The sequence below is a fragment of the Danio rerio genome, chromosome 9 (genome assembly GCF_052040795.2).
Source record: "Danio rerio strain M-AB ecotype USA chromosome 9, GRCz13ab, whole genome shotgun sequence".
NCBI lineage: Eukaryota > Metazoa > Chordata > Actinopteri > Cypriniformes > Danionidae > Danio > Danio rerio.
The window spans coordinates 494,967-521,757 of record NC_141029.1 but is presented as its reverse complement, the minus strand read 5'-3'; the positions used below and the strand labels follow the sequence as shown (position 1 = coordinate 521,757).

Below are 26,791 nucleotides of genomic sequence, written 5' to 3'. Positions count from 1 at the left end.
CATGACTAGTGTATTCATGAGTGTATTGGACTGCAGATCAGTGTGTGAGACATCTGTACAATACTGTCTACTAAAGCAGATCTCGTAACCACAGTTCAACGTTAAGACAGGAAAAGTCTGCTGCGCTGCACAAAGGTGGTCTCGCTGAACACAATAACAAAACTTCACGTAGATTTGCACATTCACAACGGAAATGACCTAGATTCAGTGGAATACTGACATGTAAAAGCTGAATTTGCTGTACAATAGATGCCACAAAAAACACACAAACAAACATTATATCATTTTATAAAACACATACAACACAAAATATAACAGCACAGTGTTTAATGGAAGTAAACAGCAAAGGATTAGCAGTAATGAGTATCCAGCACATGTCAATATACTGTTTAAAGGATCACAGTGTTTAATCTTATCGCAAAGCTTGAAAAATAATCTGGGAACTCCCATTCCTGAGACTTTGGAAACATATGAAGAGGTGAAACATATGAACACATTACCTGTTGCTCACTTTGACTTAAATGGACAATAATGTTAGGAAATTTATCATGATTTATTGCAAACACTTAATCAATATTGTGAATATATTATATCTGTTTAGTTTAACTATTTCATCCTCATCTGTCTACTCTTTAATCTTTTACATTTAGGTTTATTACTCACATTTTATTTAGGGTTTGCCTCCGAATTATGTGTTTATTAACAGTGATTAAGGCAGTAGTTGTGTTTAGGTATTAGAGATGTAGAATAAGAGCATGCAGAATATGTGCTTTATACAGTACTAATAAACAGTCAATATCTGAATAATAGACGGGTAATAAACACTAGTTGATAGTTACCACTTTTTCTTTCTGATATATATATATATATAGCCATATGGTACAGGTCCCAGGATAGCTTGAAAATTCCAGCTTAATCGCTGATCTTGTTTTGTGTAATACCCCTCTGGTGTTGTTGTCTTTGTTGTTAATATCACTGTTGTTGTCAGTGTCAGTGTTGTTGTTTTGTATTGTTGTTTTTGTTGGTGGTGGTGTTTTTGGTGTAGTTGTTTTGTTGTTGGTGGTGGCTTTGTTGTTGTATTGATGTTGGTGTTTTGTTGTTGATGATGGTGTTATTGTTTTGATGTAGGTGTTGTTTATATGTTGGTTTTGTTGTTTTGGGGTTGGTGTTATTATTGTTGGTGGTGTTTTGATGTAGGTGTTGGTGTTATTGTTTAGATGTTGGTGTTGTTGTTGTTTTGGGGTTGGTGTTGGTGTTATTGTTTTGATGTTGGTGTTGTTAATATGTTGGTGTTATTGTTAGTGGTGTTTTGGTGTTGGTGTTATTGTTTTGATGTTGGTGTTGTTAATATGTTGGTGTTATTGTTGGTGGTGTTTTGGTGTTGGTGATGGTGTTATTGCTTTGATGTTGGTGTTGTTTATATGTTGGTGTTGTTGTTGCTGTTGTTTTGGGGTTGGTGTTGTTAATATGTTGGTGTTGTTGTTGTTTTGGGGTTGGTGTTGGTGTTATTGTTTTGATGTTGGTGTTGTTAATATGTTGGTGTTATTGTTGGTGGTGTTTTGGTGTTGGTGTTATTGTTTTGATGTTGGTGTTGTTAATATGTTGGTGTTGTTGTTGTTTTGGGGTTGGTGTTGGTGTTATTGTTTTGATGTTGGTGTTGTTAATATGTTGGTGTTATTGTTGGTGGTGTTTTGGTGTTGGTGTTATTGTTTTGATGTTGGTGTTGTTAATATGTTGGTGTTGTTGTTGTTTTGGGGTTGGTGTTATTGTTTTGATGTTGGTGTTGTTAATATGTTGGTGTTGTTGTTGTTTTGAGGTTGGTGTTGGTTTTATTGTTTTGATGTTGGTGTTGTTGTTGCTGTTGTTTTGGGGTTGGTGATGGTGTTATTGTTTAGATGTTGGTGTTGTTAATATGTTGGTGTTGTTGTTGTTTTGGGGTTGGTGTTGGTGTTATTGTTTTGATGTTGGTGTTGTTAATATGTTGGTGTTATTGTTGGTGGTGTTTTGATGTAGGTGTTGGTGTTATTGTTTTGATGTTGGTGTTGTTTATATGTTGGTGTTATTGTTGGTGGTGTTTTGGTGTTGGTGTTATTGTTTAGATGTTGGTGTTGTTAATATGTTGGTGTTGTTGTTGCTGTTGTTTTGGGGTTGGTGTTGTTTATATGTTGGTGGTGTTGTTGTTTTGGGGTTGGTGTTGTTGGTGATGGTGTTATTGTTTAGATGTTGGTGTTGTTTATATGTTGGTGTTATTGTTGGTGGTGTTTTGGTGTTGGTGTTATTGTTTAGATGTTGGTGTTGTTAATATGTTGTTGTTGTTTTGAGGTTGGTGTTGTTGGTGATGGTGTTATTGCTTTGATGTTGGTGTTGTTTATATGTTGGTGTTATTGCTTTGATGTTGGTGTTGTTTATATGTTGGTGTTGTTGTTGCTGTTGTTTTGGGGTTGGTGATGGTGTTATTGCTTTGATGTTGGTGTTGTTTATATGTTGGTGTTATTGCTTTGATGTTGGTGTTGTTTATATGTTGGTGTTGTTGTTGCTGTTGTTTTGGGGTTGGTGATGGTGTTATTGCTTTGATGTTGGTGTTGTTTATATGTTGGTGTTGTTGTTGCTGTTGTTTTGGGGTTGGTGATGGTGTTATTGCTTAGATGTTGGTGTTGTTAATATGTTGGTGTTATTGTTGGTGGTGTTTTGGTGTTGGTGATGGTGTTATTGCTTTGATGTTGGTGTTGTTTATATGTTGGTGTTGTTGTTGCTGTTGTTTTGGGGTTGGTGTTGTTTATATGTTGGTGGTGTTGTTGTTTTGGGGTTGGTGTTGTTGGTGATGGTGTTATTGTTTAGATGTTGGTGTTGTTTATATGTTGGTGTTATTGTTGGTGGTGTTTTGGTGTTGGTGTTATTGTTTAGATGTTGGTGTTGTTAATATGTTGTTGTTGTTTTGAGGTTGGTGTTGTTGGTGATGGTGTTATTGCTTTGATGTTGGTGTTGTTTATATGTTGGTGTTATTGCTTTGATGTTGGTGTTGTTTATATGTTGGTGTTGTTGTTGCTGTTGTTTTGGGGTTGGTGTTGTTTATATGTTGGTGTCATTGTTGTTGGTGGTGTTTTGATGTAGGTGTCGGTGATGGTGTTATTGTTGTTGCTGTTGTTTACAGTGTTGTTTTGTTGTTGTCATTGCTCTTTTTCTTTTGTAGTTGTTGTTATCATTGTTGTTATCGTCAGTGTTGTTGTTGTAATTGTTTGTTGTTGTTATCATCGTTGTTGTTATCATCAGAGTCTCTGTGTGTTCAGTCTGTTCTTCTGCTGCTAGGTGTCCGCTAACTCTGGAGCTCAAGCATTGGGTAAAGGTGGCAGCGGCCGCTGGCTTTTTGAAGGCCTGAGAGATTCGCTCTGCTGCATGTACTGCTGCTCTTCCGGCTGGCTGGAGTTATCCGGCATCAGTGGTGCCAGGCGAAACTCCTTCTCCTCTGAACAACACATGCAGAAGAAGCATGTGAAAATGACATCTGAATTAACTATGTAGATTATATTTCAGAATATGCAGACTTTATTTGGAATTTGTGATCCTGAGTCCCAGTGACCCAGTCCTACAGACTGCACCTTTCATTCACACAGGTAGATTTGTGCAAGAATTATTGATTTTCCTTTTATGACAAAAATCATTGGAATATTATGTGAAGATCATGGTCCGTGAAGACATACATTTCTTACTGCAAATATGTTCAAACTTAATTTTTGAATAGTAATATGCATTGCTAGATAACTTTAACAAACAACGTTATAGGGGATTTTCTCAATGTTTTGTCTTTTGTCTTTTTAACTCTAGGATTCCAGATTTTTAACATTATATTGATATTTAAAGAGTGTTTTGTGCAAATGCTGGTCCAAACTGTGCACTCATTGCTTATCATACACACAGGGATGTAAAGCAGTACACAAATATATTTAAAGATGAAAAATAAAAGATTAAGTTGTAAAAAAATAAAAATAAATTGTCTACATAAATATAAAAACACTACCTCATCTTCACCTCAGGGGGCGGTAGAGGAATCTGGCTCTGCTTTAGTCAGTTTATTTATGGCCATTTTAGAGTTATTATGAGTAGTAGTGTTTATTATGTGCATATTTACAATTGCTTCAGCATTTTTAGTTTAGGTTTGCTAGATTTGATTTAGATTTGTTGGGGTTTAGTATAGGAAGTGTGTTTGAATATAACACTTCATTGTTATTGTTCACTCATTCGTTTACAGGAAACTAGAACTGAATTTAGATTCTGATTGGTTTAATGGTTGTTATGCCCAAAACACACCTATAACTCATTAAAAGAATAAGCTTTAGATCATGCACTTGGTGTGCAGACTGTTTTTCCCACCCTTAAAATCCCACCCTTTAGACCTAGTCCTTAAAATAAAGCCCAGAATGGGAGAATCTGTGTCTCTGTGTCCGTGTACCTTCAGCCTTGCTCTTGTTTCTCCTGCGGCAGCAAATACAGACGACACAGATGATGAAGAGTATGAGGAAGACTCCGCCGGCCACTGCCACCAACACCACCATCCACAAATCCAGACCAAAGAGAAAACTCTGCCCATCTAAAACAACACAGAAAACAGCTTCAAAACAGAGCAAACACATCAATGACGTACAGTACTGTATGATGTAATAATGAGTAATAATAAGTCATGCTGAGCTTTATTGTGACTCCTCTACATGTGTGGACATCCCGTCTCACAGGACCAAGGAGCTACTTAAATAAATCAAGAGCTATATTAAACCCAACTGGTAATAAGTTAAAAAGTGTCATTTAAATCTCATTCATTTTCCTTCGGCCTAGTCCCTTATTCATCAAGGGTCACCACAGCGGAATGAACCACCAACTATTCCAGCACTGGATGCCTCTCCAGTCGCAACTCAGAACCAGGAAATAAATCTAAATCAGATCGTTTAAACAAAGAGTTTGTCTTTATTTGACTCAAATTTGAGCTACAACAACCTAGTATTTTTAGAGAGATAAGATGAATATCAATGGCAGATCTATAATGCGAGATATGATTAATTACAGTATGTGACAGTATGAAAAAAGACATTTACCATCATTATTGTTTTCTCCTTTGCCGCCTCCGTCCTCGTCTTTCTTTCTGTCTCCATCTGCGTTTGTTGTGTTTTCTGCATTTAGGCCATTTTAAAATGGAAATAAATAGTTATTTAATTATAATTATTAAAGAGTTAAAATATATGTGACTACAAAACCAGTCATAAAGGTCGTCTTTCATAATGTTTTCTTTTTTTAAACAAGCCAAATAATGTGCTAATGCAGTGAGCAAAATAATGTAGTTTTTACTTTGAAATAATCTTATTTCACTCACCACAATGGCAGATTATTCTGCTTGTTTTAAGGAGAAACTCTCTTCATTTTGACTCAATATTTCTGAAAACAGCACTATACTTTTACTTGTCTAGAAAAAGCTTCTTGATTTAAGAGTTTTGAGATATTTGGACTAGAAACAAGACACAAAACTTGATCCAGAAAAGCACATTTTCGCAGTGTATCCTAATGATTTTTGGCATAAAAGAAAAATCTACCATTTTAACTGCACTTAAGACTAGTTTTGTCATACTGAATGTATTTTTATACTCGGTTGAAGTTGAGTTTTTCCAACACATTTATAATCATAACAGTGTTCATAACTCATCTCTAATAGCTGATGTGTTTGCTCTTCTCCATGATGACAGCACATCATATTAGTCTAGATATTCTTCAAGACACTAGTGTTCAGCTGAAAGTGACATGTAAAGGCTTCACTAGGGTAATTAGGGTAAAGTTAGGGTAATTAGGCAAGTCATTGTATAACAGTGGTTTGTTCTGGAGACAATCCAACACTAATATTGCTGAAGGGGTGAATAATATTGAGCTTAACATGACTTTAACACTATTAAACACTGCTTTTATTCTAGCTGAAATAAAACAAATAAGGCTTTCTCCAGAAGAACAAATATTAGAGGAAACACTGTGAACATTTCCTGAATCTGTTAAATATCATTTGGGAAATACTGGAAAAGGAAATTCAAGGCAAGGCGAATAATATTGACTTTTGTGCATTGAATATTGAATTACTCTTCTGGTGCCTGGCATCAAATGTCATCGTTCCTTTCCTATTCATTATGAACCAAATGGCAAATCTAATAACTTATTATAAGAGAAAAGGTAGGGCAAAATTTTTAATAGGACTGATAATTATTGTGGGAAGCGCAATAGAAAATAAGCTTCTGAATTGAATATACTGACCTGTGCTGGAGCACGCCGGCTGGACGTCTTTAGCAGACTTTAGGCTTATCCTGTTGCTGACGGTGCAGGAGTAAGAGTCCCCGAGTTCCAGCTCAGACCAGCTGATGTGTAAAACTGCAGCTGTTTTATCAGTTTTCTGTCCATTCTTCATCCAGGACACAGACGCCTCTGTGCCGGACAGGAAAATGCAGGACAGATGCACACCTTCATCCCCACACTGGACTGTGATGGAAGGCTCAGACACTGGCTCTGAAACACACACACACATGTTTGTTTTTGTGAAAAGTGGGGACATTACATAGGTTTCCATTCATTTTATGCAGCCCAAACCGTATATTGTATTGCCCTCACCCCACCCCACCCCTAAACCCTACCATCACAGGAGACTGTGTGCAGCTTTACTCTCTGATTAAACTCATCCTGTAGGATTTATAAGCATTTTGAGAAATGAGGACGTCACCAGTGTCCTCATATTTCACCTCCTTTTTGTAATACCTGTGTCATACCCATGTCATTATACAGATTTGTGTCCTGATATGTCACAAAAACACGTACACACACACACACACACACACACACACACACACACACACACACACACACACACACACACACACACACACACACACACACCATTAGAATATTAACTCCTGTTGACCTATACGGGTGAAAATAATCTGTACATAGTTTTAACAAAACAAAAAAAAACTTATTTTAAAAAGACCTTAAGACCTAGTAATGGTGACAAATTTAAAATCATCTAAAATGATCTGAACATCAGACAAAATGAATGGGTTTTCCATTTCATATTTCCATGAAGGCTGAACACGTTTAGGGCACAACACTTGGCCTTCGGGTCAATCTTAAGGCCGCCATTGTCTTGTTTCTAGTCTAAATATCTAAAGATTATTAAATCAAGAAGCATTTTCTAGACGAGCACAAAATATAGTTTATTCTTCAGCAATAATAAGTGAAAATGAAGTACATTTTTCCTTTAAACAAGCTAAATAATATTACTTCAAAGTAAAAACTACACATTTTCACTTGATATTTCTGAAAAAATAACTATAAGTTCTACTCGTCTGCTTCTTGATTTAATCATCTTTAGATATTTGGACAGAAACAGGACACACTCATTTTGTTTGCAGCGCATCATCAGAATTTTATTACATTAAACATTCAATATCACATATCAGAGCTTACCTTGTACACAAAGCTGTATTTCCATCTTTGTTTTTGATTTTCCATCACTATTAAAGACTTCAGCCTTGTATGTTCCAGATTTGTCAGTCTGTATATTCTCTATGATCAGAGACCCTGAGTGGTCGATGTCGAACCCTTCGTTCTTCGTCTTCACAGCTGAGTTTTTTTTCTCAAACACTTTCATTTGGCTTTTCTTCCAGATCAGGTGGTCGCCTGGATTTAACTGATCAATCATCAGCTCAATCACAACGTTTTCACCCACTTTTTTGTATACACAGGGAGATTCAGCTGTGAAATAAAGCCGTATTAAAGCATGATTATTCAAGGGTCAGTTCAGCTGATATTCAAGTGCATCGAAAAAGTTTGATGAGTTTCTCCTGTTGAACACAAAACTAGATATGCTATATCATAAAGAATGCTGGGTTGTTGTAACTCAATGCTGGGTAATAAAAATAAAAATAAACCCAACCGCTGGGTAAAAAGAGTTATTTTAATTTAACAAAACTATTTCTCAACAGGTCTGTCCATAATTGGCCTAAATGTTGTGTTAATACAACCCAGAATTTTCAGGGTGTTTTCTCACCTGTTGTTACGCTGCAGTATATTGTGCAGGAACACAAAAATAAGGTGAAGATCCAAACACAGCATAAACAACTTACTAACAAAACTAAAGCAAACACACAGACAACACACAGATGCCATAGGAGAACGTAAAGAACAACTGACAACCAGACTCAGAGGGAAAGACAAAGTGGTGTATATACATATACATACAGCTGAGGTGTGAATTATTCACCCCCTGTTAAAATTTTCCCCAATTTCTGTTTAACGGAGAGCAGATTTCTTCAACACATTTCTAATCATAATAATTTTAATAACTCATCTCTAATAACTGATTAATTTCCTCTTTGTCATGATGACAGTAAATAATATTAGACTAGATATTCTTCAAGACTCTTCTATACAGCTCAAAGTGACATGTAAAGGCTTCACTAGGGTAATTAGGGTAACTAGGCAGGTTAGGGTAATTAGGCAAGTTATTGTATAGCGATGTTTTGATGGACTATCGAGAAAATATATAGCTTAAAGGTGCTAATAATATTGACCTTAAAATGATGCTTAAAAAATTAGAAACTGCTTTTATTCTAGCCGAAATAAAACAAATAAGACTTTCTCCAGAAGAACAAATATTATCAGACACACTGTGAACATTTCCTCAATCTGTTCAACATCATTTGGGAAATATTTAAAAAGAAAACAAAAATCAGGGGGGCGAATAATTCTGACTTCAACTGTACATACATATACAGTGCATGCAGAAAGTATTGATTGAGATAAAGTATTGCCTTATTCCAAAACTGATCAAATTGATTGATTTCCTCAACATTCTACACACAATCTCCCATAATGACAATGTGGAAGAAGAGTTTTTGAAATTGTTGCAAATTTATTAAGAATAAAAAAGCTGATAAATCAGATGAATGTACTGTAGAAGCTATAGCGATTAGTTAACTTTACTTTTAAAAAATCTGTAAATAAAAGTAAATGAATTATTTGCAAAACTTAGGTCAACTTAACAAGTGCAGTTTATAACCGCTTTACTCACTTTAAGTAAAGTAACTAATCACTTTTCACAGTGTGAGGGTTACAAACAAACTTTATCTGTAAAACAAAATTAAAGAAATAAAGCGGTATAAAAGCAGAAACATTACAAATAATAAAGTGAGAATGCACATCTGTGTGCTGCATATACAGCAAACACAACCTTTTAATACAGACTGATTCAACTCTGTATACTGTAAACACATCAGCTAATGAACTTTCTTCTGTGTTTAGTGTTTATTAGTGGTGGTGAAGTGCATTATGGGATGTTGATCTCTTTTCTGTCCACTTCTGATGATGAAAATTCCTGAATAGTGCCTTTCATTGATATTTTTGTGGCTTAAATTATATAAGTAATACTATCTAGAGGAACGTAAAATAAGAGTAAATGTGCTGCAGTTTATTACAGGGTTTCTGTAGTGTAATATACAACACCAACACACACGATATAGCACACTATTACACATGTGCAGAACACACACTTCACAAACTTACACAGGTTAAAAACTGCTGGAAGAAAGATCAAGATCTCATAATGCAGTTCAACAGCAGAAATAAAAAACAAGAATCACAAAATACAGAAAAACTGTCAAATTACAGATATTTTTAAGGATTTTTCAAGGACAGTGGCTTTACACAGAAATGCAGCTCTGATCTGAAACACATTCTTTACATTTAAAGGATTTATAATGGCAAGTAATACAATTACTTTAAAAACTGTGTAAAACAACAACAACCTCAATGACAAAAACACATGTTGACATGTTGGGGACTGATCAATTAAATACATTTTCTCCTTAATTTTCATTAATTTAATTTTCAAATATCTTATTTTCAAGACAAGCACAAAACATTGACTAGTTTTGAGAAAAAATGAGTCAAAATGAAGAGAGTTTTCCTTAAAACAAGCAGAATAATCTGACAATGCGGTGAGTGAAATAACCTCACGTCAAAAGAAAAAAAACTACATTATTCTGCTTGTTTTAAGGAGAAACTCACTTCATTTTGACTCATTATTTCTCAGAACAACACTATATTGTTTTGATCATCTGGAAAATGCTTTTTGTTTTAAGAATTTTTAGATGTTTTTAGATACAAAGCAAGAACTCCACACATTACATTTCTAAAGGCAAAACTCCCAGAAAGGTTTTAGTATGAGATTTACAGATACTTTCATGATTAAAGTTCATCTTACCATTGGAGAAAATGCAGATTAAATGTAAAAGGAGAATTACTGCCAGCATCTTCACTGGAGTTTCAGAACGCTTTGTTTTAAAACAAACGAGTCTACTGTGCTTTAATTTCCTGTGTGTGTGTGAGAGTGATCGAACATCTGAGAGTGTGTGTGGAGGAAGCGTTACACTATTCACCAGACATGATTTAATACTACAACAACAACAACAACAAAATCAAAACAAAAACAAATAAAAACAGACTACAATATAGAAATTCAGTTTGTTTGGAAATCTCTTAGAGAATATATATATATATATATATATATATATATATATATATATATATATATATATATATATATATATATATATATATATATATATATTGCACAAAAATGATACTGCTAATGTGTTTTGTGTCCTGTAAATATGACATACTGACATGAAAAAAACACCATGGTAAATACAACGGTGTTTTTGAAATAAACATTCTTTAGAATATAGCATATCTTTGTTTTTAACAGGAGAAAGAAAATCATCAAACTTTTAGGACCACTTGAATGTCAGCTGAACTGACTCTTACCTTTATTTCTGAGAGTGTTTAGTTGTAGAAAACTTCAATATTACTACAGTATTTTATTATAATTTATATATCCAAACAGTAATTCAGCATATGGGTGAACATGCACTGTAAAAAAACAGGTTCCACACAATTCATTCATGTTGTAAATATATATATATATATATATATATATATATATATATATATATATATATATATATATATATATATATATATATATATATATATATATAAATGAGTGTATTTAATTTCTGGCTAACCTTTGTAATAGATTATTACAATTGTTAGATCTTTATTTTGGTTCCAGTTCATATTCAGTGGTCTAAACTACTGTACTTAGTAAAAATAAGTTTAGGTAAGACATGGACAGGGTTGATGGTGTGTGTATGTTTAACTTAAGGCTGGGTTAAAGTGTAAGAGATGTTCAACAGTGTAATTATAAATGCAGAACAACAGATGTAATTACAAGATTAGTTCATTGTACCAAAATGATTAAAATGTAAGTACATAGTAATTAAGGCTTGTTAATAAACAGTGGGATCAACTTTTGACAATGCATATTATGAGTAGTTTATTTACATCAAATTACCTGTCTAAAACTTTCAGCTTCCCAATGACGTAAGTACTACACATCATAATTCAGCACAACCCTGCCATCTGGTGGAGAAAGTATTGATGCAATCATTTAAATGATAAATATTGAGAGAATTCAGTGGATGTAAAGTGATTGTCTTTTAAATTATTACACATCTCAACACGTTTTTTAATGTGATGAGGGAAAACACTATAAACACCAGAGACAATTTTCATGAAGAAGATGCATTTTACAGAGCGAGGTATAGAAAGTTATCCAACACATGCTGACCATCATGATATACTCTCTAAATTAAACAGATTAATCCATTTATATTATAGTGCTTTACTAATCCCTAACAATAAAGGAGGTCTCACCAGTGATGCCAACTAAAGGTTTCATGCACTGTAAAAGCAGCAGGGTTCCACACAATTCATTCATGTTGTCCAAACACAAATCGATTAAGTTAACCGAACACTTTTAACAAATTTTTAAATAAATAAGTTATCCTAATGAAACCTCAAGAATTATGTTGTTTCAGCTCATTTTAATTAAGTGTATAACGATGAGAAAAATTGAATTACAATGGGCTTATCTTCATAGATCTCCATTAAATAGGAAGATGAAGTCAAGTTATGTCACCAGAGTCATTTTTATTTTCAAGAACAGACTTTGTTGTAGCACCATATTCTGTTATATTTATTTGGTATTATCTTTCTTTTATAATGTCATTTACATCATATTTGATTGTTATGAATACATTATAGTGCTTTGGATGGTAGAAAAATCTGTTGTTGACCTCAAAATAAGACACCGATCATGGCTGTGGGGACCTGCTGTATAAGTGTTTGGGAATTTAACACTAAGACACGATTATTGTCCGTCTGATGATTTAAAATGGTGTAGCTTTTCACATGTCATATTGTTACACATTCAAATATAATTGTAAACATAGTTTAATAATGCTTTAAAGACAGAGAAATGCACGTTTCTGCAGACAGACCCAGCTATTAATATCTTTGTACAACATTTGAACCACATTAATGTATTTTAATGGGAATCCGACAGCTTTTAATGAGTCTATATGGAACTGCAGATGCTTTACAGTGTACAAGATATTTAATGTTACTGATATGATGTGTTCGGGGCAAATGTTCCTTTAAAGTTTCCTTCTCGGTGAATTGCGTCACGATGACAACAGCGGCCGCCGCTTCTGCTTCATGCGGACATCTCTTCACTGTATGAGTAGCCTACAGCGTGTTCATAATACAATAAACATATATGAAATAAAAAAGCACTGTCCACCAAATAAAACTCATCCTTAAAGGTTGTGATACTGCGCGTTCAACACAACCGTTTCATTCATTCTCTGTTCTCTGTCGAGATTTATGCAGCGGTTACATCCTCACACCGGCATTATAGCGAGCGCCCACATCGGGTAGTAAGAAAATAAACTGTCAGGAGCTGAAATGGAGTTTGTGGTGCGGGTTTTGCTGTACATTACCTGCCTCTGTTTTCAAGGTAAGCGCTAATATTTTCTTCTTAAACATGGACCGGAGAAACTAAACAGTCAGAGATATGCTAGGCTAATCACGCCCACAGGTCTGTGAGGGGAAATAGAATCATTCTGGCCGACACACGGACAAGTTCGCTCAATTAATAATCTAAGATAAATTTAGAGACGTTATTCAAAATAGTCGAGTGACAATTTTAACATCTGTCTTTTGGCTATTTCTGCTGAATATGCAGCAATGCCATTTAATGTACACTGGCCCTGCCAAATAAACAAACAAATAAATAAACATTTATAAACAATCTTTTTTGACTGAACATTACTGCGGTCATTTGTACAGCTAAATAAAGCAAAACCTGTCATGGACATTCATTCATTCATTCAGTTTCTTTTTGGCATATATATGTTTGAATGTATATAAATGTAGGTATGTAGGCCAACCTTTGCAATAAATGACAATAATTAAGTTTTTAATTGATTTGAATTGATGTTTTATACTTAATATGGTTCCACTTTATATTAGGTGGGTTAGGGTTGGGGTTAGTATTCCATCACTGAATATAAAATGAAGAGAATAACAATAATCAAATAAAGAGCTTAGAGTCTTGGGACGGCTAAACAATACATAGCAAGGGTGATTACATTCAGAGAGACAGAAACATAGACAAAAGTAAATAAATGACAGAAATTATTAATTATAATGTTAATAAAATATACATATAAAAGGATTAGATTAATAAACAAACAAACAAACAAACAAGTAAATAAATAAAATTGTGTTCACAATGAAAGAGGCTGCTGTTCTGCTTTACGTGTAAGGTGTGTTTGGGACTCCGCCCATCCTCAAAAGTCACCTGATACTGCTGTTTTTTTCACTTTCGGTATTCGCGACTTTAAAACAAAACAACTTTATCATTTATTCTCTTTTTTTGTTTTCTTTGTCGAGATTTAAGCAGCAGATGAGTTTTACACTTCACACCGACATTAAATAACACGCGGTTAGAGGAGAAACTAACTAACAGCCAGGAGCTGAAATGGAGTTTGTGGTGCGGGTTTTGCTGTTCTTTACCTGCTTCTGTTTTCAAGGTGAGCGCTTGTATTTTCTTTTTAAACATGGCTGGAGAAACTCGTAAAACAGGCAGAGACATGCTAGGCTAATCACTCCTACAGGTGCAGTGATCTGTGAGGGGAAAAACATTATTCAGGTCGATACACGGACAAGTTTCGGTCAATAAATACTCTTAAGTCAAATTCAGAGTTAATTTGACAATCTAAAATATAGAAATAGAGATGAATTATATATTCAAAAAAGTCGAGTAACAAACTGTTTCAGTGATCTTTTTTTAAACTGAACTTTGTACTGCACGGTCCTTTGTACAGATACACACAACTCGACCCATATAAGTTAACGTTACTACAGCAAGTTATTGCAAATACTAATGTGTATTATCCTGTAGCTACATGGTTTTTACAACTTTTGTTATTGAATGGGGCACGTAATAACTATACTGAACTGATAAACTGTAATAAATACTGTATACTTTAGTTTTTACTACAGTAAACTGGTGTATAGTTTCCCTAATACTACAGTACTGGCTCATTTGTTTATATTATTATAGTTGTGGTGTTGCTATGGCAACTGTAGATAACAGGGTTTAAAATATTATAGTATGTACTACTATAATATTTTACTAGAACTATATTATACTAATGTATCTACTGCTAGATTTACTATAGTATTTTTCATGTGCGTTTCCACCAATTTGTGATTTTTAGTTTGAAGTCAAGTTTGTTTTGAGCTAATAATAATTAATCAACCTATTATGTTAATGAAACATGTAGAGAAATGGCTAGTTTGAGGAGAAAAAAAATCATTTTAATCTTAATGTTTATTTCAGAAGCAACAAATATTTGATGGTAAATATTTTTGTCTGTTTACTGACAAGAAATGACAATGAACATTGCATGTTTACTAATTAAACATTAGTTAACACATTCTGCAACAAATGTTTCCTCATTAATTAATGTTAGATAACTAATGTCAACTAATATACTTTATTGTAAAGTGTCACCAGTTTGATTTAAACATTAATAATGCATTACAGTATTATGACACTGTCATTTTGTAAATACTACATTAATGAGTCTAACAGCAATTAATGACATTACAACACTTTGGGGATGTCTTGAAAATGTTGAAGCATTTGTAAAAATGAAAAATAAGCAAAATATGTAGAGCTAAAGACAAAATTACTCGCCATGATGTGACATTTATATAATGTTTTAAATATTTCCCAATTGCTGTTTAAGATTTTCAACATTTTTAAATATTCATTCATTCATTCTTTTTTCAGCTTAGTCCCTTTATTAATCAGGGGTCGCCACAGCGGAATGAACCGCTAACTTATCCAGCAAATTTTTACGCAGCAGATAGCTGCAACCCATCCATGAAGAATTTTTAGACATTAAACATTTTAATAACTATTTTGCCTTTTCTGTAATGACAGCACATAATATCTGACTAGATATATAAAGATACTAGTATTCAGCTTAAAGTGTCATTTAATGGTTTTACTTGGTTAATTATTAATTAAGTCATTCGGAAAAGGGAGGCTTATATTATTCTGGCAAATCTACAAGTAATAAGACTTTCTCTGGGATAAAAACATTTGAAAACATGTTGTTAAAACTGTATTATTTAGTCTTCAACTGCATGATGCAAACATAAACATAAAACCTTTTATATGTTTTCAGATTTTGGTGTGAATTGTGACCCGTACATGTTGCTGTTGCTGTTGTGAGTGTCAGAAGTACTTTAACAAACCTAATCTTCCTCTTCTCCTGTAGATTTTGTTTTTTGTGAGGACTATGCAGAAATGGGAGGCCGGATCACGTTTACTCCCAGCATTCGTGGAAAGCCTGTAGAAATCCTGTGGAAACACAATGGAGATAAGGTTGTGGAGTATGACAACAGGGAGACGGAGGAATTCGGATCATTCAAAGACCGGGTGGTGATTGATTTCGAAACAGGACAGCTCACAATAAAGAAACTGACCAGTCAAGACAGCGGACAATACCAGTCTGACATCACGATCAACGGGAAAGTCCAGAGCTCCAGACATACTTTAACTGTTCTGGGTGAGTTACAGACGCAGCTCATCGACAGACAGCAGAAGACTAGATACTAAAGGGGAACTATTATGCAGAACTCACTTTTATAAACCCAGTAGTGTGTGTGTGTGTGTGTGTGTGTGTGTGTCAGCAGTGTGTGAATATCTCCAGCCTCTAATGGTCAACATGAATGAATTGTGTTTATTATAATCAGACTTGATGCAGAAACACTGTGATTGACATTCTCCCTTTGTACATGTCAACAGAGAGGAAAAGCCCCGCCCACTAAAGCCCGTCTTTCCATCTCTTTAGCATAAGCAGCAGGCCTGAGTGAGCAGCAGCCGTCTGTCCATTCGCCATTAGAGTGTTTGAGCTGCTGAAGATGATGTCAGCATAGACTAAGAGGATTATAGATGTGGAGTTTTAGATGAAGGAGCAACATAGACTGACAGAAGCATCAAGCACACACACACACTGAAGCACACACACACACACACACACACACTGCTGTTTTACATGTTGCTGTAGCTCCGCCCACTTCTGAAAAGAGCACAATCTCATTTGAATTTAAAGCGACAGTCACCAAAACACCACAGTTTGGCATTACATCTTACATCTTTTGTATTTACATCTTGTAAAATGGGCAATAACAGGTCTCCTTTAAATTACAATGTCTGGATTTGAGTGTATGTGTCTGTCTTTGATATCAGAGAGTTTTTACATCCTCATATCCTGTCTGCTTTTGTGTTTCAGATGTTCTTCCAGATCCTCGAGTGACCTGTGCAGTGAACAAGACCTCAAATCTTCAAGAGCTGTTGTGTTCAGTGGACTACAAGACTCAGCTGCAGTATAAGTGGAGCGGGCCGAATGTGATCGATCATCCGGGAGTAAAACTGACCATCAGCGAGCAGCAGAAAAACAGCGACTCCGTCTACTCCTGCACTGTGAAGAATGAAGTCAGCAGCAAAACAACAGACTTCAATCTGCAGCACTGCGTCACAGGTCGGCTTATTAAATGTTCCTGATGCGATTAATTGCTGAAGCTTTTATCACGGTGTGCAGTAGTGTTGTCACGATACTGGAATTTACAACTTCGATAAGATGCATTGAAAAATCTCAATATTCGATACCATTTTTGATACCATCAAATTCTGCAACATTATTAGTATGCAAATGAAGTAGAATTAACCAAACCATATCATGCTTCTATGAGGTACGTCAGCAGTCTGTAAGTCCAAAAGGCAATGCAAAAATGCACATGCAGTTTATTTAAAGAGAACTCAATAGCAGGAGCAAACAGTAGCATAAAGATAATCCAAAACACAAAGTCAAAATACAGGATAATGATCAGGCGGCAAACTATCAAAACGTTAACAAGACACGGATCAAACAACAAGACAAACAGGAAAAAACAATGTAATGCAATGTTCACTAGGCAAAACAAGACTCAGCAACGTGTGTGTGAGGTGAATATAAAGTCCAGGTAATTTACCAGGAGTTTGCAGCTGTGTGTGTGTTTTTGTAATCAGAGGGAATCAGAAACTGGTGTGTGTGTGAAGTGCATGATGTTATTTGTAGTCCAGTTCAGTGACAGATCTGTAAGTGATCTGCAAGGATTAGATGCAAGATGGCGCTTATACAAATGACGTACAATGATAGATAATAAGTGCTCAAGCCGAGAATACTTGAGCCGAGCACAACATACAAGACAAGACAGGACTAGTGTCTGGACTCTACCACCGAACAAGCAGGAATTGACAAGACCAGAGGGTCAGAATCCTGACAATATGTCTGTTCAGAAGTCGACTAGTTAATCATTTAACACAATGTATTTGAATACTCTGATAAACACTGACAAATATTACACTTTGAACCAACTAAAAATACTGTATAATTTAACTTTGGTTCAAACTATAAAACTAAATTAGTCTAATTCATTCATTCATTTTGTTTTCGGCTTAGTCCCTTTAGTCATCAGGGGTTGCCACAGCAGAATGAACCGAAAACTTATCCAGCATATGTTTAATCAAGTGGATGCCACATCACTGGGAAACCCCATTCACACTTGTATTCACACTCATACACTACGGCTGATTTAGCTTCCCCAGTTCCCCTATAGCGCATGTGTTTGGACTTTAGGGAAAACCGGGGAACCCGGAGGAAACCCACGCCAACATGAGGAGAACATGCAAACTCCACACAGAAATGCTCACTGATTCAGCCGGGACTCAAACCAGCAATTTTTCTGCTGTGAGGCGATCGTGCTACCCACTGCGCCACTGTTATGCCCATTAATCAAAAATCAAAAATATTTATTATGATTAAATAATTAATTAAACAATTTACTCAAAATCAGAATATTGTTTAGTATAGAGACACTAAATATATATTTTAGTTTAAAGTAGAAATCTTATTTAGCCTTTAGATCAAAGTATAATTTTTGGACCAACCTAAAATATTACCGTAATTTTTTACAGCTAAATTTATAAATTACTCCAAAACTAAAGTTTTGACCTAAAAATGTAGATTAAAAATGTAATTTAATACTAATTAAAATATTTATTCTGCTCAAAGAAAGAAAGAAAAAAACATACAATTTTAACAAGGAGTTAAAATGTTGATTTTTATAGACGATCAGTTAATTGAATTGCTCTAGTTTGACTTAAAAATCTAAATCCAGGTTAAGTTGTACTGCACTAAACTATAATAAATACATATAATGTTAGTTAGTAATGCTATTGACAGTCTTTTTATTATCTAAAACTATCTGCTGGTGCTTTCAGTATGGATATTAAGGTAGTGTAATCTCATTTTAGAGATGCATAAAAACTGAAAGCACATAACCATGACATGAAGACTGCTGTTTACACTAAAATATCACTTAAAGAGAAACTAATGTTTTAAAGTCTAGCGTTTTTTATTTATGGCAAACTGAATAAAACAGGTTATAATCAGAAACCATCATTTTTCACCTAACCCAATATAATAATGGAGTTTAAATGAAAGACAGCAGTTTCAGTTTGTTCAGTGTAGTCTCTGATACTGACGCTGTGTTTCATTGATTGTGCAGGAGCAGCAGCGAGGCTTGAAGTGATTATTCCAGTCTTAATAGTAATACTTTTCATTTTCCTCATAATACTGGCGATAATCATCTACATGAAGAAAAAGTGTAAGTGCCAAGAAACAAAAACAACAAATCACCCTTTAATTCACACTCATGTCTGAGAAAGATTTTATTACAAAGATTAACATCATTTTCTTGCATGTGTGCAAACGAGAAGCAAAGGAGTCTGAACAGGAGAAAATGGACCCTGAGAATGGTAAGCTCAAGCTTTGTGTATATTCATAATTATAATATTTTGTAAATATCTGCATTGAAATCATTGATATATTTCCCTCTGAACATTCAGTGCAGTTTATGCTGCCGACACTCGAGTTTGAGCTTGCAAAATTTTGCTGTACGGTGCTGCAAAAAGAGGTGGGGATTAAACAAGATGATTAGACATAAAAAAAAATTAAGTGATTGCTCCTGTCCAGAGAGGTCATGTTTTGATCTTCAATTGGTCTCATGCAATCAAGTCATGCGATTTCAAAGGTCAGAGTTCACCAAGCTTGAACTTTCCAGTGATCTGCAAAACTTGAAGCACGAGCTTGTGTTTCTGGTCTGACACATTTACGTGCATATGAACGGAAGTCTATGGAGAGAAAAGTGCAGTGTGACAGCAGCTTTAAAAAGAGACATAATTAACAAAGCAGTGAGATGTTGATTAGCATGGGCAGTTTGAGATTCTGACGGTATGATAAAAATATCACAGTGTTGTGTTTACTACTCTAAATATGCTTTTTTTAAATGTCTGGGTAAAAAACAACAGCTGTTTGCCAGTGAACACAATATATTTAATTTTTATTCATTCATTCATTTTCTTGTCGGCTTAGTCCCTTTATTAATCCGGGGTCGCCACAGCGGAATGAACCGCCAACTCATCCAGCAAGTTTATACGCAGCGGATGCCCTTCCAGCTGCAACCCATCTCTGGGAAACATCCACACACACATTCACACACACACACTCATACACTACGGTCAATTTAGCCTACCCAATTCACCTGTACCACATGTGTTTGGACTGTGGGGGAAACCGGAGCACCCGGAGGAAACCCACACAAACGCAGGGAGAACATGCAAACTCCACACAGAAACACCCACTGAGCTGAGGCTCGAACCAGCGACCTTCTTGCTGTGAGGCGACAGCACTACCTACTGCGCCACTGCTTCGCCCTCTATATTTAACTTTAAGAAACATTAAAAATATTTTGTAAAAGTCAGGCTTAATAATTTAAATAAATTATTGACAAACAACCAAAATAATCTGCCAATGGGGTAATCTAAATATTCTAGTTTTTCCTTTTGACGTAACAATACTTTGCTTACACCATTGGCAGATTATATAGCTTGTTGCAATTTAAAAAACTCACTTAATTTTGACATTACTTGTGAAAACAAGACAATGTGCTGTGCTTGTCTAAAAAATGCTTCTTGATTTAAACATGTTTAGATATTTGGACTAAATAGAAGACAAAAACTCTGAGTATGAAAAGCATTTTTGCTGTGTTCAGAGATTGACTCTGAGTCTGTTTTTAAGTGATTTGCTTTGTTTCAGCTCTCAGTCAAACATCACTTTTGTCTCAAAATGAAAGGCCGGATGAGGAGAACAGATCAGACAGTCCAGGTGTAAATGAGGAAGAAAAACTTCTGAATCCCAGTGGAAATGAGGGAGAGCAGTGCAATTATGTGAACAGTCCGCATACATTTGTAGCAGTAGGAAATGCCAGCAGTCAACCTAATGTAACTCTGAACCGAAAACCCCTAGAAGACCAAGATAAAGTGAAGGATGGACAAAGAGAGAAACCGGAAGAACAAAAGACTGATAATGCTAAGAATAATGAGAAAAATGACAAAGTAGCAGGAAAGGAAAAGGAGAAGAAAAAGGAGCAACAAAACACAGGTAAAATATGCTTTTCTGAAGAAAACAAAACTTGATTCAAACACACACAAAATCAGTTTTGTTTTATTTTGCTGTTATATTTACACTAAAAGAGCTTTAAAGGGTTTGTTCAACTCAAAATATAAATAATCCCATTATTTACCCACACTGAAGGCATCTTGGGTGTAAATGACTTTCTTATTTACATCAAAAGTTTGGGTTATTTTGATTTATTTCTGGGTCTGTCAAGCTTTACAACAGTGCTACGCATGCGAGAGAGATTAACTAAACGGCAGGCATAGGAAATGTCTTCTCTTGGCTATATCAGATTCATTCATTCATTTTCCTTCAGCTGAGTCCCTTTATCGGGGGTCGCCACAGTGGAAAGAACCAATAACTTATCCAGCATATGTTTTACGCAGCAGATGCCCTTCCAGCCGTAACCCAGCCCTGGGAAACAACCATACACACTCATTCACAAGCTGAAAAAAATTACAAACTACCAGGAGAGAAAAACAAAGAGAAAAACAAAGAGGAAAATGGGCAACCAAACACAGGTACAGTATGTTTGTCTGAGGATACAACACTTGATTCTGCATTTTTGTTATTAATTCTCTCTGTTTTTGTTTTTTTCAACGGCTGTAATATTTGCACCAAGGCTGTTTCCCCAATTTCCTGGTATATTTATGCTACTGCAACATTCTTTTTTAGAAATCAAAGTGATGAACGGTTATAGATGACAAAGTGCCATGAATAGATTAATCCCACCAAGCAACTTTGTGTTTAAAAGAAGTCTAATAAATGTGTAAACATAATCAAATACACACAGATTACACCGACTCTGTGTGTTGATGACTAGTCTGTTTTAGACATCTATTAGACATTTATTAGTAGATGTCGATTAGATTTCCAGAGACTATTATTATTATTATTAGACGTCTAGTAGACGTCTATCCAATTTTCACTGACACTGGCTTGTTTTAGTCTGTTTAAAAAATCTATTAAATATCTTCATTTGTAAATTTTTCGTTCAACTTAGTCCCTTTATTAATCCGGGGTCGCCACAGCGGAATGAACTGGCAACTTATCCAGCATAGGTTTTTTTTTACAGCAGATGCCCTTCCAGCTGCAACCTATCACTGGGAAACATCCACACACACTCATTTACACACACATACACTACGGACAAATTTAGTTTACTCAATTCACCTGTAGCGCATGTCTTTGGACTTGTGGGGGAAACCGTAGCGAACCCAAACACGGGGAGAACATGCAAACTCCACACAGAAACACCAACTGACCCAGCTGAGGCTTGAACCAGCGATAATCTTGCTGTGAGGCGATCATGCTCGCCACTGCGTCACCCTATTAGATATCTTTTAAACACAAAATGAAATGCTGACCAGCATGTGGCTTAATTAATATATGATAACAGTATTCCAGAAATTTCTCCTTTTATGTTCCACTGCAAAAACAGCAAGTGTTTAAAGCCGACCTCAAATTCAGGAATAATATGTACTCTGTAAGCAATAACTAACCTTTACAAATGACATTTTGTTCTGTCTTAATAAAGAATTACCTGAAAATACACACCAAGATTTAAACAGGCAAAAAACATCTCCAGCGCAGTCAGATCAGTGCCGTCAAAATCACGAAGAGGAAAAGAAGCCAGAAAAGAGGAATGAAAGTGGAGAAACGTCAGATCAGCAGCAGAATGAGGGTGAAGTCACAGCCACAAATGAGGATGAACAGACCACAGGAGCAAACACACAGGAGAAAGACCATAAGGAGACGAAGGAATCACACACAGGTGAAATGCTGACGATGTCTGTATTCATATAAAGCACGACACGGACACTGAAAAACTGCTGTCTTTCATTCAAAGTATATTTTTAAAGTGGAAACGTATGGTTTAAACTGTGTTGTTACATTTTTCCTTAAACCAACCCACATAAATTTACTAACTGACATATCTTGAACATCTCAGAGGGTTCGAGTCCACAGTCTGATGAGATGAAGAAAGTCAAAGAGGACACAAAAACTAGAGGAACACGAGACACAATGGAGAACAAACAAAATGCAAATGAACAAAAAGAACTGGACCCGCAGAAAGCTGAAGATGAAAAGAAAATACTGGAGGAAAACCACGAGGAAAACACAGGTAATAAATGATGTTTGTCTCTGGACTTAAATCTAGCAGCAAATCCCTGCAATCTGAAACACACATATTCTCCATGTTCTGTTCACATTCAGGAATTAGATTTTTTATTTATTTACATATGATAATTGTGACAAAATGATTCACTCTCTTTTATTCTTTGTCAAATATTCCCCAAATGATGTTTAGCAGAGCATGTTTATAGTGTTTCCTATTATTTATTTGGCGGGGGCCAGGGGGAGTCCGATTTCTTTTAGTTTAGATGTAAAATAATTTAGTGTAAAAACTAAACTCCCTTAAGAAATATAGATTTTTCAACTATCTCCAGAACAAACCACTGTTATACAATGACTTGCCTAATTACCCTAACTTTACCCTGATTACCCTAGTGAAGCCTTTACATGTCACTGTAAGCTGAACACTAGTGTCTTGAAGAATATCTAGTCTAATATTATGTGCTGTCATCATGATGAAGAGGAAACACATCAGCTATTAGAGATGAGTTATTAAATGTGTTGTCAATAATAATCTCTCTGTTAAATTGGGGAAAATATAAAAGAAATTAAATGTAACGGGGTGAATAATTCTGTCTTCAACTGTGTTTAAATATATTCAACATATTTTTTTAATGCTACAAAAAAAACTCTACACTGGCTGTTTATGTGCAAACCTGATCATCTGTGTCTAGCAGACTTCAATTATACAAGCAATAACTTACTTTAATGAGGAGAAGGATGCAGATTTACTAATCGACATATCTTGAACATCTCAGAGCGTTCGAGTCTACAGCCTGCTGTGACTGAAGAAAACAAAGAGGACACAAAAACTAGAGGAACACAAGACACAGTGGAGAACAACCAAAATGCAAATGAACAAAAAGAACTGGACCCGGAGAAAGACAATATGGCCCATCAGACAGCTGAAGATGAAAAGACAAAACAGGAGGAAAACCACGTGGAAAACACAGGTAATTAAAATGATGTTTGTCTCAGGAAACAAATCTAGCAGCAAATCACTGCATTCAGAAATTAAGATATTCTCCATGTTCCATCATTCACTCTTTTATTCTTTGTCAAATATTCCCCAAGTGTTGTTTAGCAGAGCATGTTTCCTATTATTTATTAGTTTTCGGGGAGAAAGTCTTGTTTTTTTGTTTGGATGAAAATAATTTAATGTAAAAACTGCTGTAATCAATAATATTCATATTGTTTTCAGTTTAAATGTCACTGTAAGCTGAACACTAGTGTCTTGAGGAATATCTAGTCTAATATTATGTGCTGTCATCATGATGAAGAGAAATAAATATTAGAAAATGAGTTATTAAAATGTGTTGAATAAATTCTCTCTGATAAACAACACTTGGGAAATATTTGTAAACTCACAGAACAGCTCATATTTAGTCTCCAGCTGTATGTTGGATTAGTGGATGATTTTTCTTGTTCACTTTTGCTACAGATTCAGCATCAGAGAAACAGACGATACAAAACAACAGTGATGCATTGTCCAGTCAGAATGAGCACAGTGCTGATACTGAGAAGAAGAGTGTGAAACCTGACAACAACAAAGACAATAATGAAGCAAAAGCTGATCATAATGATGACGATGTAGAGAGTCCACGAAAGGAAGAAACTACTGGAGAGAAATCTGAAAATTACGATGATAATAATGGAGAGGGAGATGAGAGCAGCGAGTCAAAACAAGACATGAAGGAGAGCAATAATCCTCCAGATGCAGGGATTGGTGAACTTTTACAAGACGATCAAGGAAAGAACCCTGATCATGAGCAGAAAATAGATGACCGGTCTGTGCCAAAAGATGAACAGCACGATATACAGAGCGACAACTTTCAAAACCAAGAACACCAGAACAAACAGAACTCTACAGAAAGAGAGAATAAACCTCAACATGAGATCAGCCCTGAGGGAAACGAAACAGACAGAAAAAATAGTGAACTTGAGGAGGAAGAGAGGCAACGTCTTCAAAAATAAAACTGAAGCCTCCAATAATGCTGTCTAGAGGAAAACATTCAACTCTTCCATTGTTTTTCAGTGTAAACGCTTACTTTTGACGGATGTGTGTGATCATTACACTCACACTTTTCAGCGCCACCTTATTAAATTATTTATTAAATTATTTAAATCATCTCTAATTTTGCGAGCATCAATAGACACTGATGATGGTGATGCACTTAATGGTCATCAGCATCTTACATCCTCAAAGGTTTTTAATATTTAGATGTTTTTAATGTGTGCACGTTTATAAAGTTTTACTTTATCATCTAATTACAAAAAAAAAAAAAACAGAATTCAGCTCTTATGCGAGGTGTTTGTTATGCAGGCTGTGGGAGAATACGTTTAACATTTTTGTAAGTTGCAGTAACACTATCGTGGAGTTTTTCTATTAATGTTTGAGCAAATTGGAATTCACAGAAATGTATTTGTGGTAATCTCCCATTCACTGCTGTTGCTGAGGGACTGAATGAGAGGTGTAAGGCCAGAAGTAGCACAAGGGGGCCTCAGTAAGCTCTGTGGGGTTTTTTTGTGTTTTTTTGCAGTGGAGAATTAGGAGAACGATCATGTTGCCGTAGTTCATTTCCTCTCCTGACTGACCAAGAAAATTGACAAATTTGTTATTCGTCCTCCACAAAAAAAGACAGTCATTGATTCACAGCAGCTAATACTAATACTAGATCCAAACATTTTGGGTCACAGCACTAGCAATACTGGAAACACGAAATGCAGGAAATACTAGGATAGTTTCCTGAACTATGGCTTTATTTCATTTTCTCGAAGCAAAGAGTGCCTGACCCAGCCACAAAGTATTATCTGCGGCAAAGTTCTTGCTTATAAATGCACGAGGCTGTCCAAATTAATAACAGATTTGCAGATGACTCCAATAGTATCTGAATGCAGCCTTTATGATGCAAGCTTAGATTACATCCCTCAGTGATGCAATATCAGATATAATGCACTCAATGGAGCGAGTGACGTCACTGTGACGGGTGGGGTTAGGGGTGGAGTTGGGTGAGTGCATTGGATGCAGCTCAGATTGCAACGACTCATCCACCGCAACAAGCCCAGAGCATTTTTGCAAAAGAATTGACACCCAACATGAGATGATGGACATCACAGCAACTGAGAAGAAACTTTCGCAACTAATATAGGGCCAATCAAAAGACCACAGGCTCACGTTTTTCAGTTACTGATGGCCAACTGATGTTTTGCGTTTATATTTTACATTAGGCTATTTGTGCATAAGCATATCTAGATATAGTAATAAACATACCGTTTGTTTAAAAACAAATTTGTTGGTCATTATTACTGCACACTTTTATGAGCGGTAATATAATTAAATCTTACCTTACAAGGGCCTTACAATATTTTCCAGGGGAAAAGGGGGTCTCTGGCAAAAAAAAAAAAAGGTTGAGAACCACTGCTGTAAAGTACTTGACTTAATCTGTAGTAGATCTATAGTTGCTATCCTAACACAACAACTATAGTAATATGACCAAATACTTAAAAAAAAGAATTTATAAAACACCTTTACTGTATTAAAAACTAAACTACAGTATTTATTACAGTTTTGCTGAATGCTTTCCTGATCAAATTGT

At 35.3% G+C, this 26,791-nt stretch overlaps 2 protein-coding genes across 11 annotated transcripts; one reads left to right on the top strand and one right to left on the bottom strand.

Moving 5' to 3' along the window:
- Positions 1-312: 312 nt before the first annotated feature.
- Positions 313-15,861, bottom strand: si:dkey-11f4.20. 5 transcript variants are annotated; one of them, XM_087267231.1, is made up of 8 exons: positions 15,754-15,859; positions 13,999-14,109; positions 11,432-11,499; positions 7,483-7,770; positions 6,280-6,528; positions 5,085-5,159; positions 4,448-4,585; positions 313-3,463 (listed from the first exon to the last, which is right to left on the bottom strand). In XM_087267231.1, exons 4-8 carry the CDS (start codon positions 7,715-7,717, stop codon positions 3,327-3,329), a joined length of 834 nt encoding a protein of 277 aa, XP_087123357.1. In that variant the 5' UTR covers positions 7,718-7,770; positions 11,432-11,499; positions 13,999-14,109; positions 15,754-15,859; the 3' UTR covers positions 313-3,326. The 5 variants fall into 5 exon arrangements, with proteins under 5 accessions (XP_087123357.1, XP_087123356.1, XP_087123353.1 ...); XM_087267230.1 differs by lacking the exon at positions 15,754-15,859 and adding an exon at positions 14,255-14,552; XM_087267227.1 differs by lacking the exon at positions 11,432-11,499 and having other exon boundaries at positions 15,754-15,861.
- si:dkey-11f4.16 lies at positions 12,610-26,484 on the top strand. Of its 6 annotated transcripts, NM_001430868.1 has the most exons (12): positions 12,647-12,937; positions 13,876-14,015; positions 15,777-16,067; positions 16,794-17,042; positions 19,111-19,209; positions 19,322-19,360; positions 20,700-21,044; positions 21,446-21,580; positions 22,597-22,833; positions 23,011-23,184; positions 23,954-24,148; positions 24,637-25,187. In NM_001430868.1, the coding sequence occupies exons 2-12, from the start codon at positions 13,964-13,966 to the stop codon at positions 25,167-25,169; spliced, it is 2,349 nt and encodes a 782-aa protein (NP_001417797.1). In that variant the 5' UTR covers positions 12,647-12,937; positions 13,876-13,963; the 3' UTR covers positions 25,170-25,187. The 6 variants fall into 6 exon arrangements, with proteins under 6 accessions (XP_087123135.1, XP_087123133.1, NP_001417797.1 ...); XM_087267009.1 differs by lacking the exon at positions 13,876-14,015 and having other exon boundaries at positions 12,610-12,937; positions 21,449-21,580; positions 24,637-26,484; XM_087267007.1 differs by lacking the exon at positions 13,876-14,015 and having other exon boundaries at positions 12,610-12,937; positions 24,637-26,484.
- Positions 26,485-26,791: the final 307 nt, after the last annotated feature.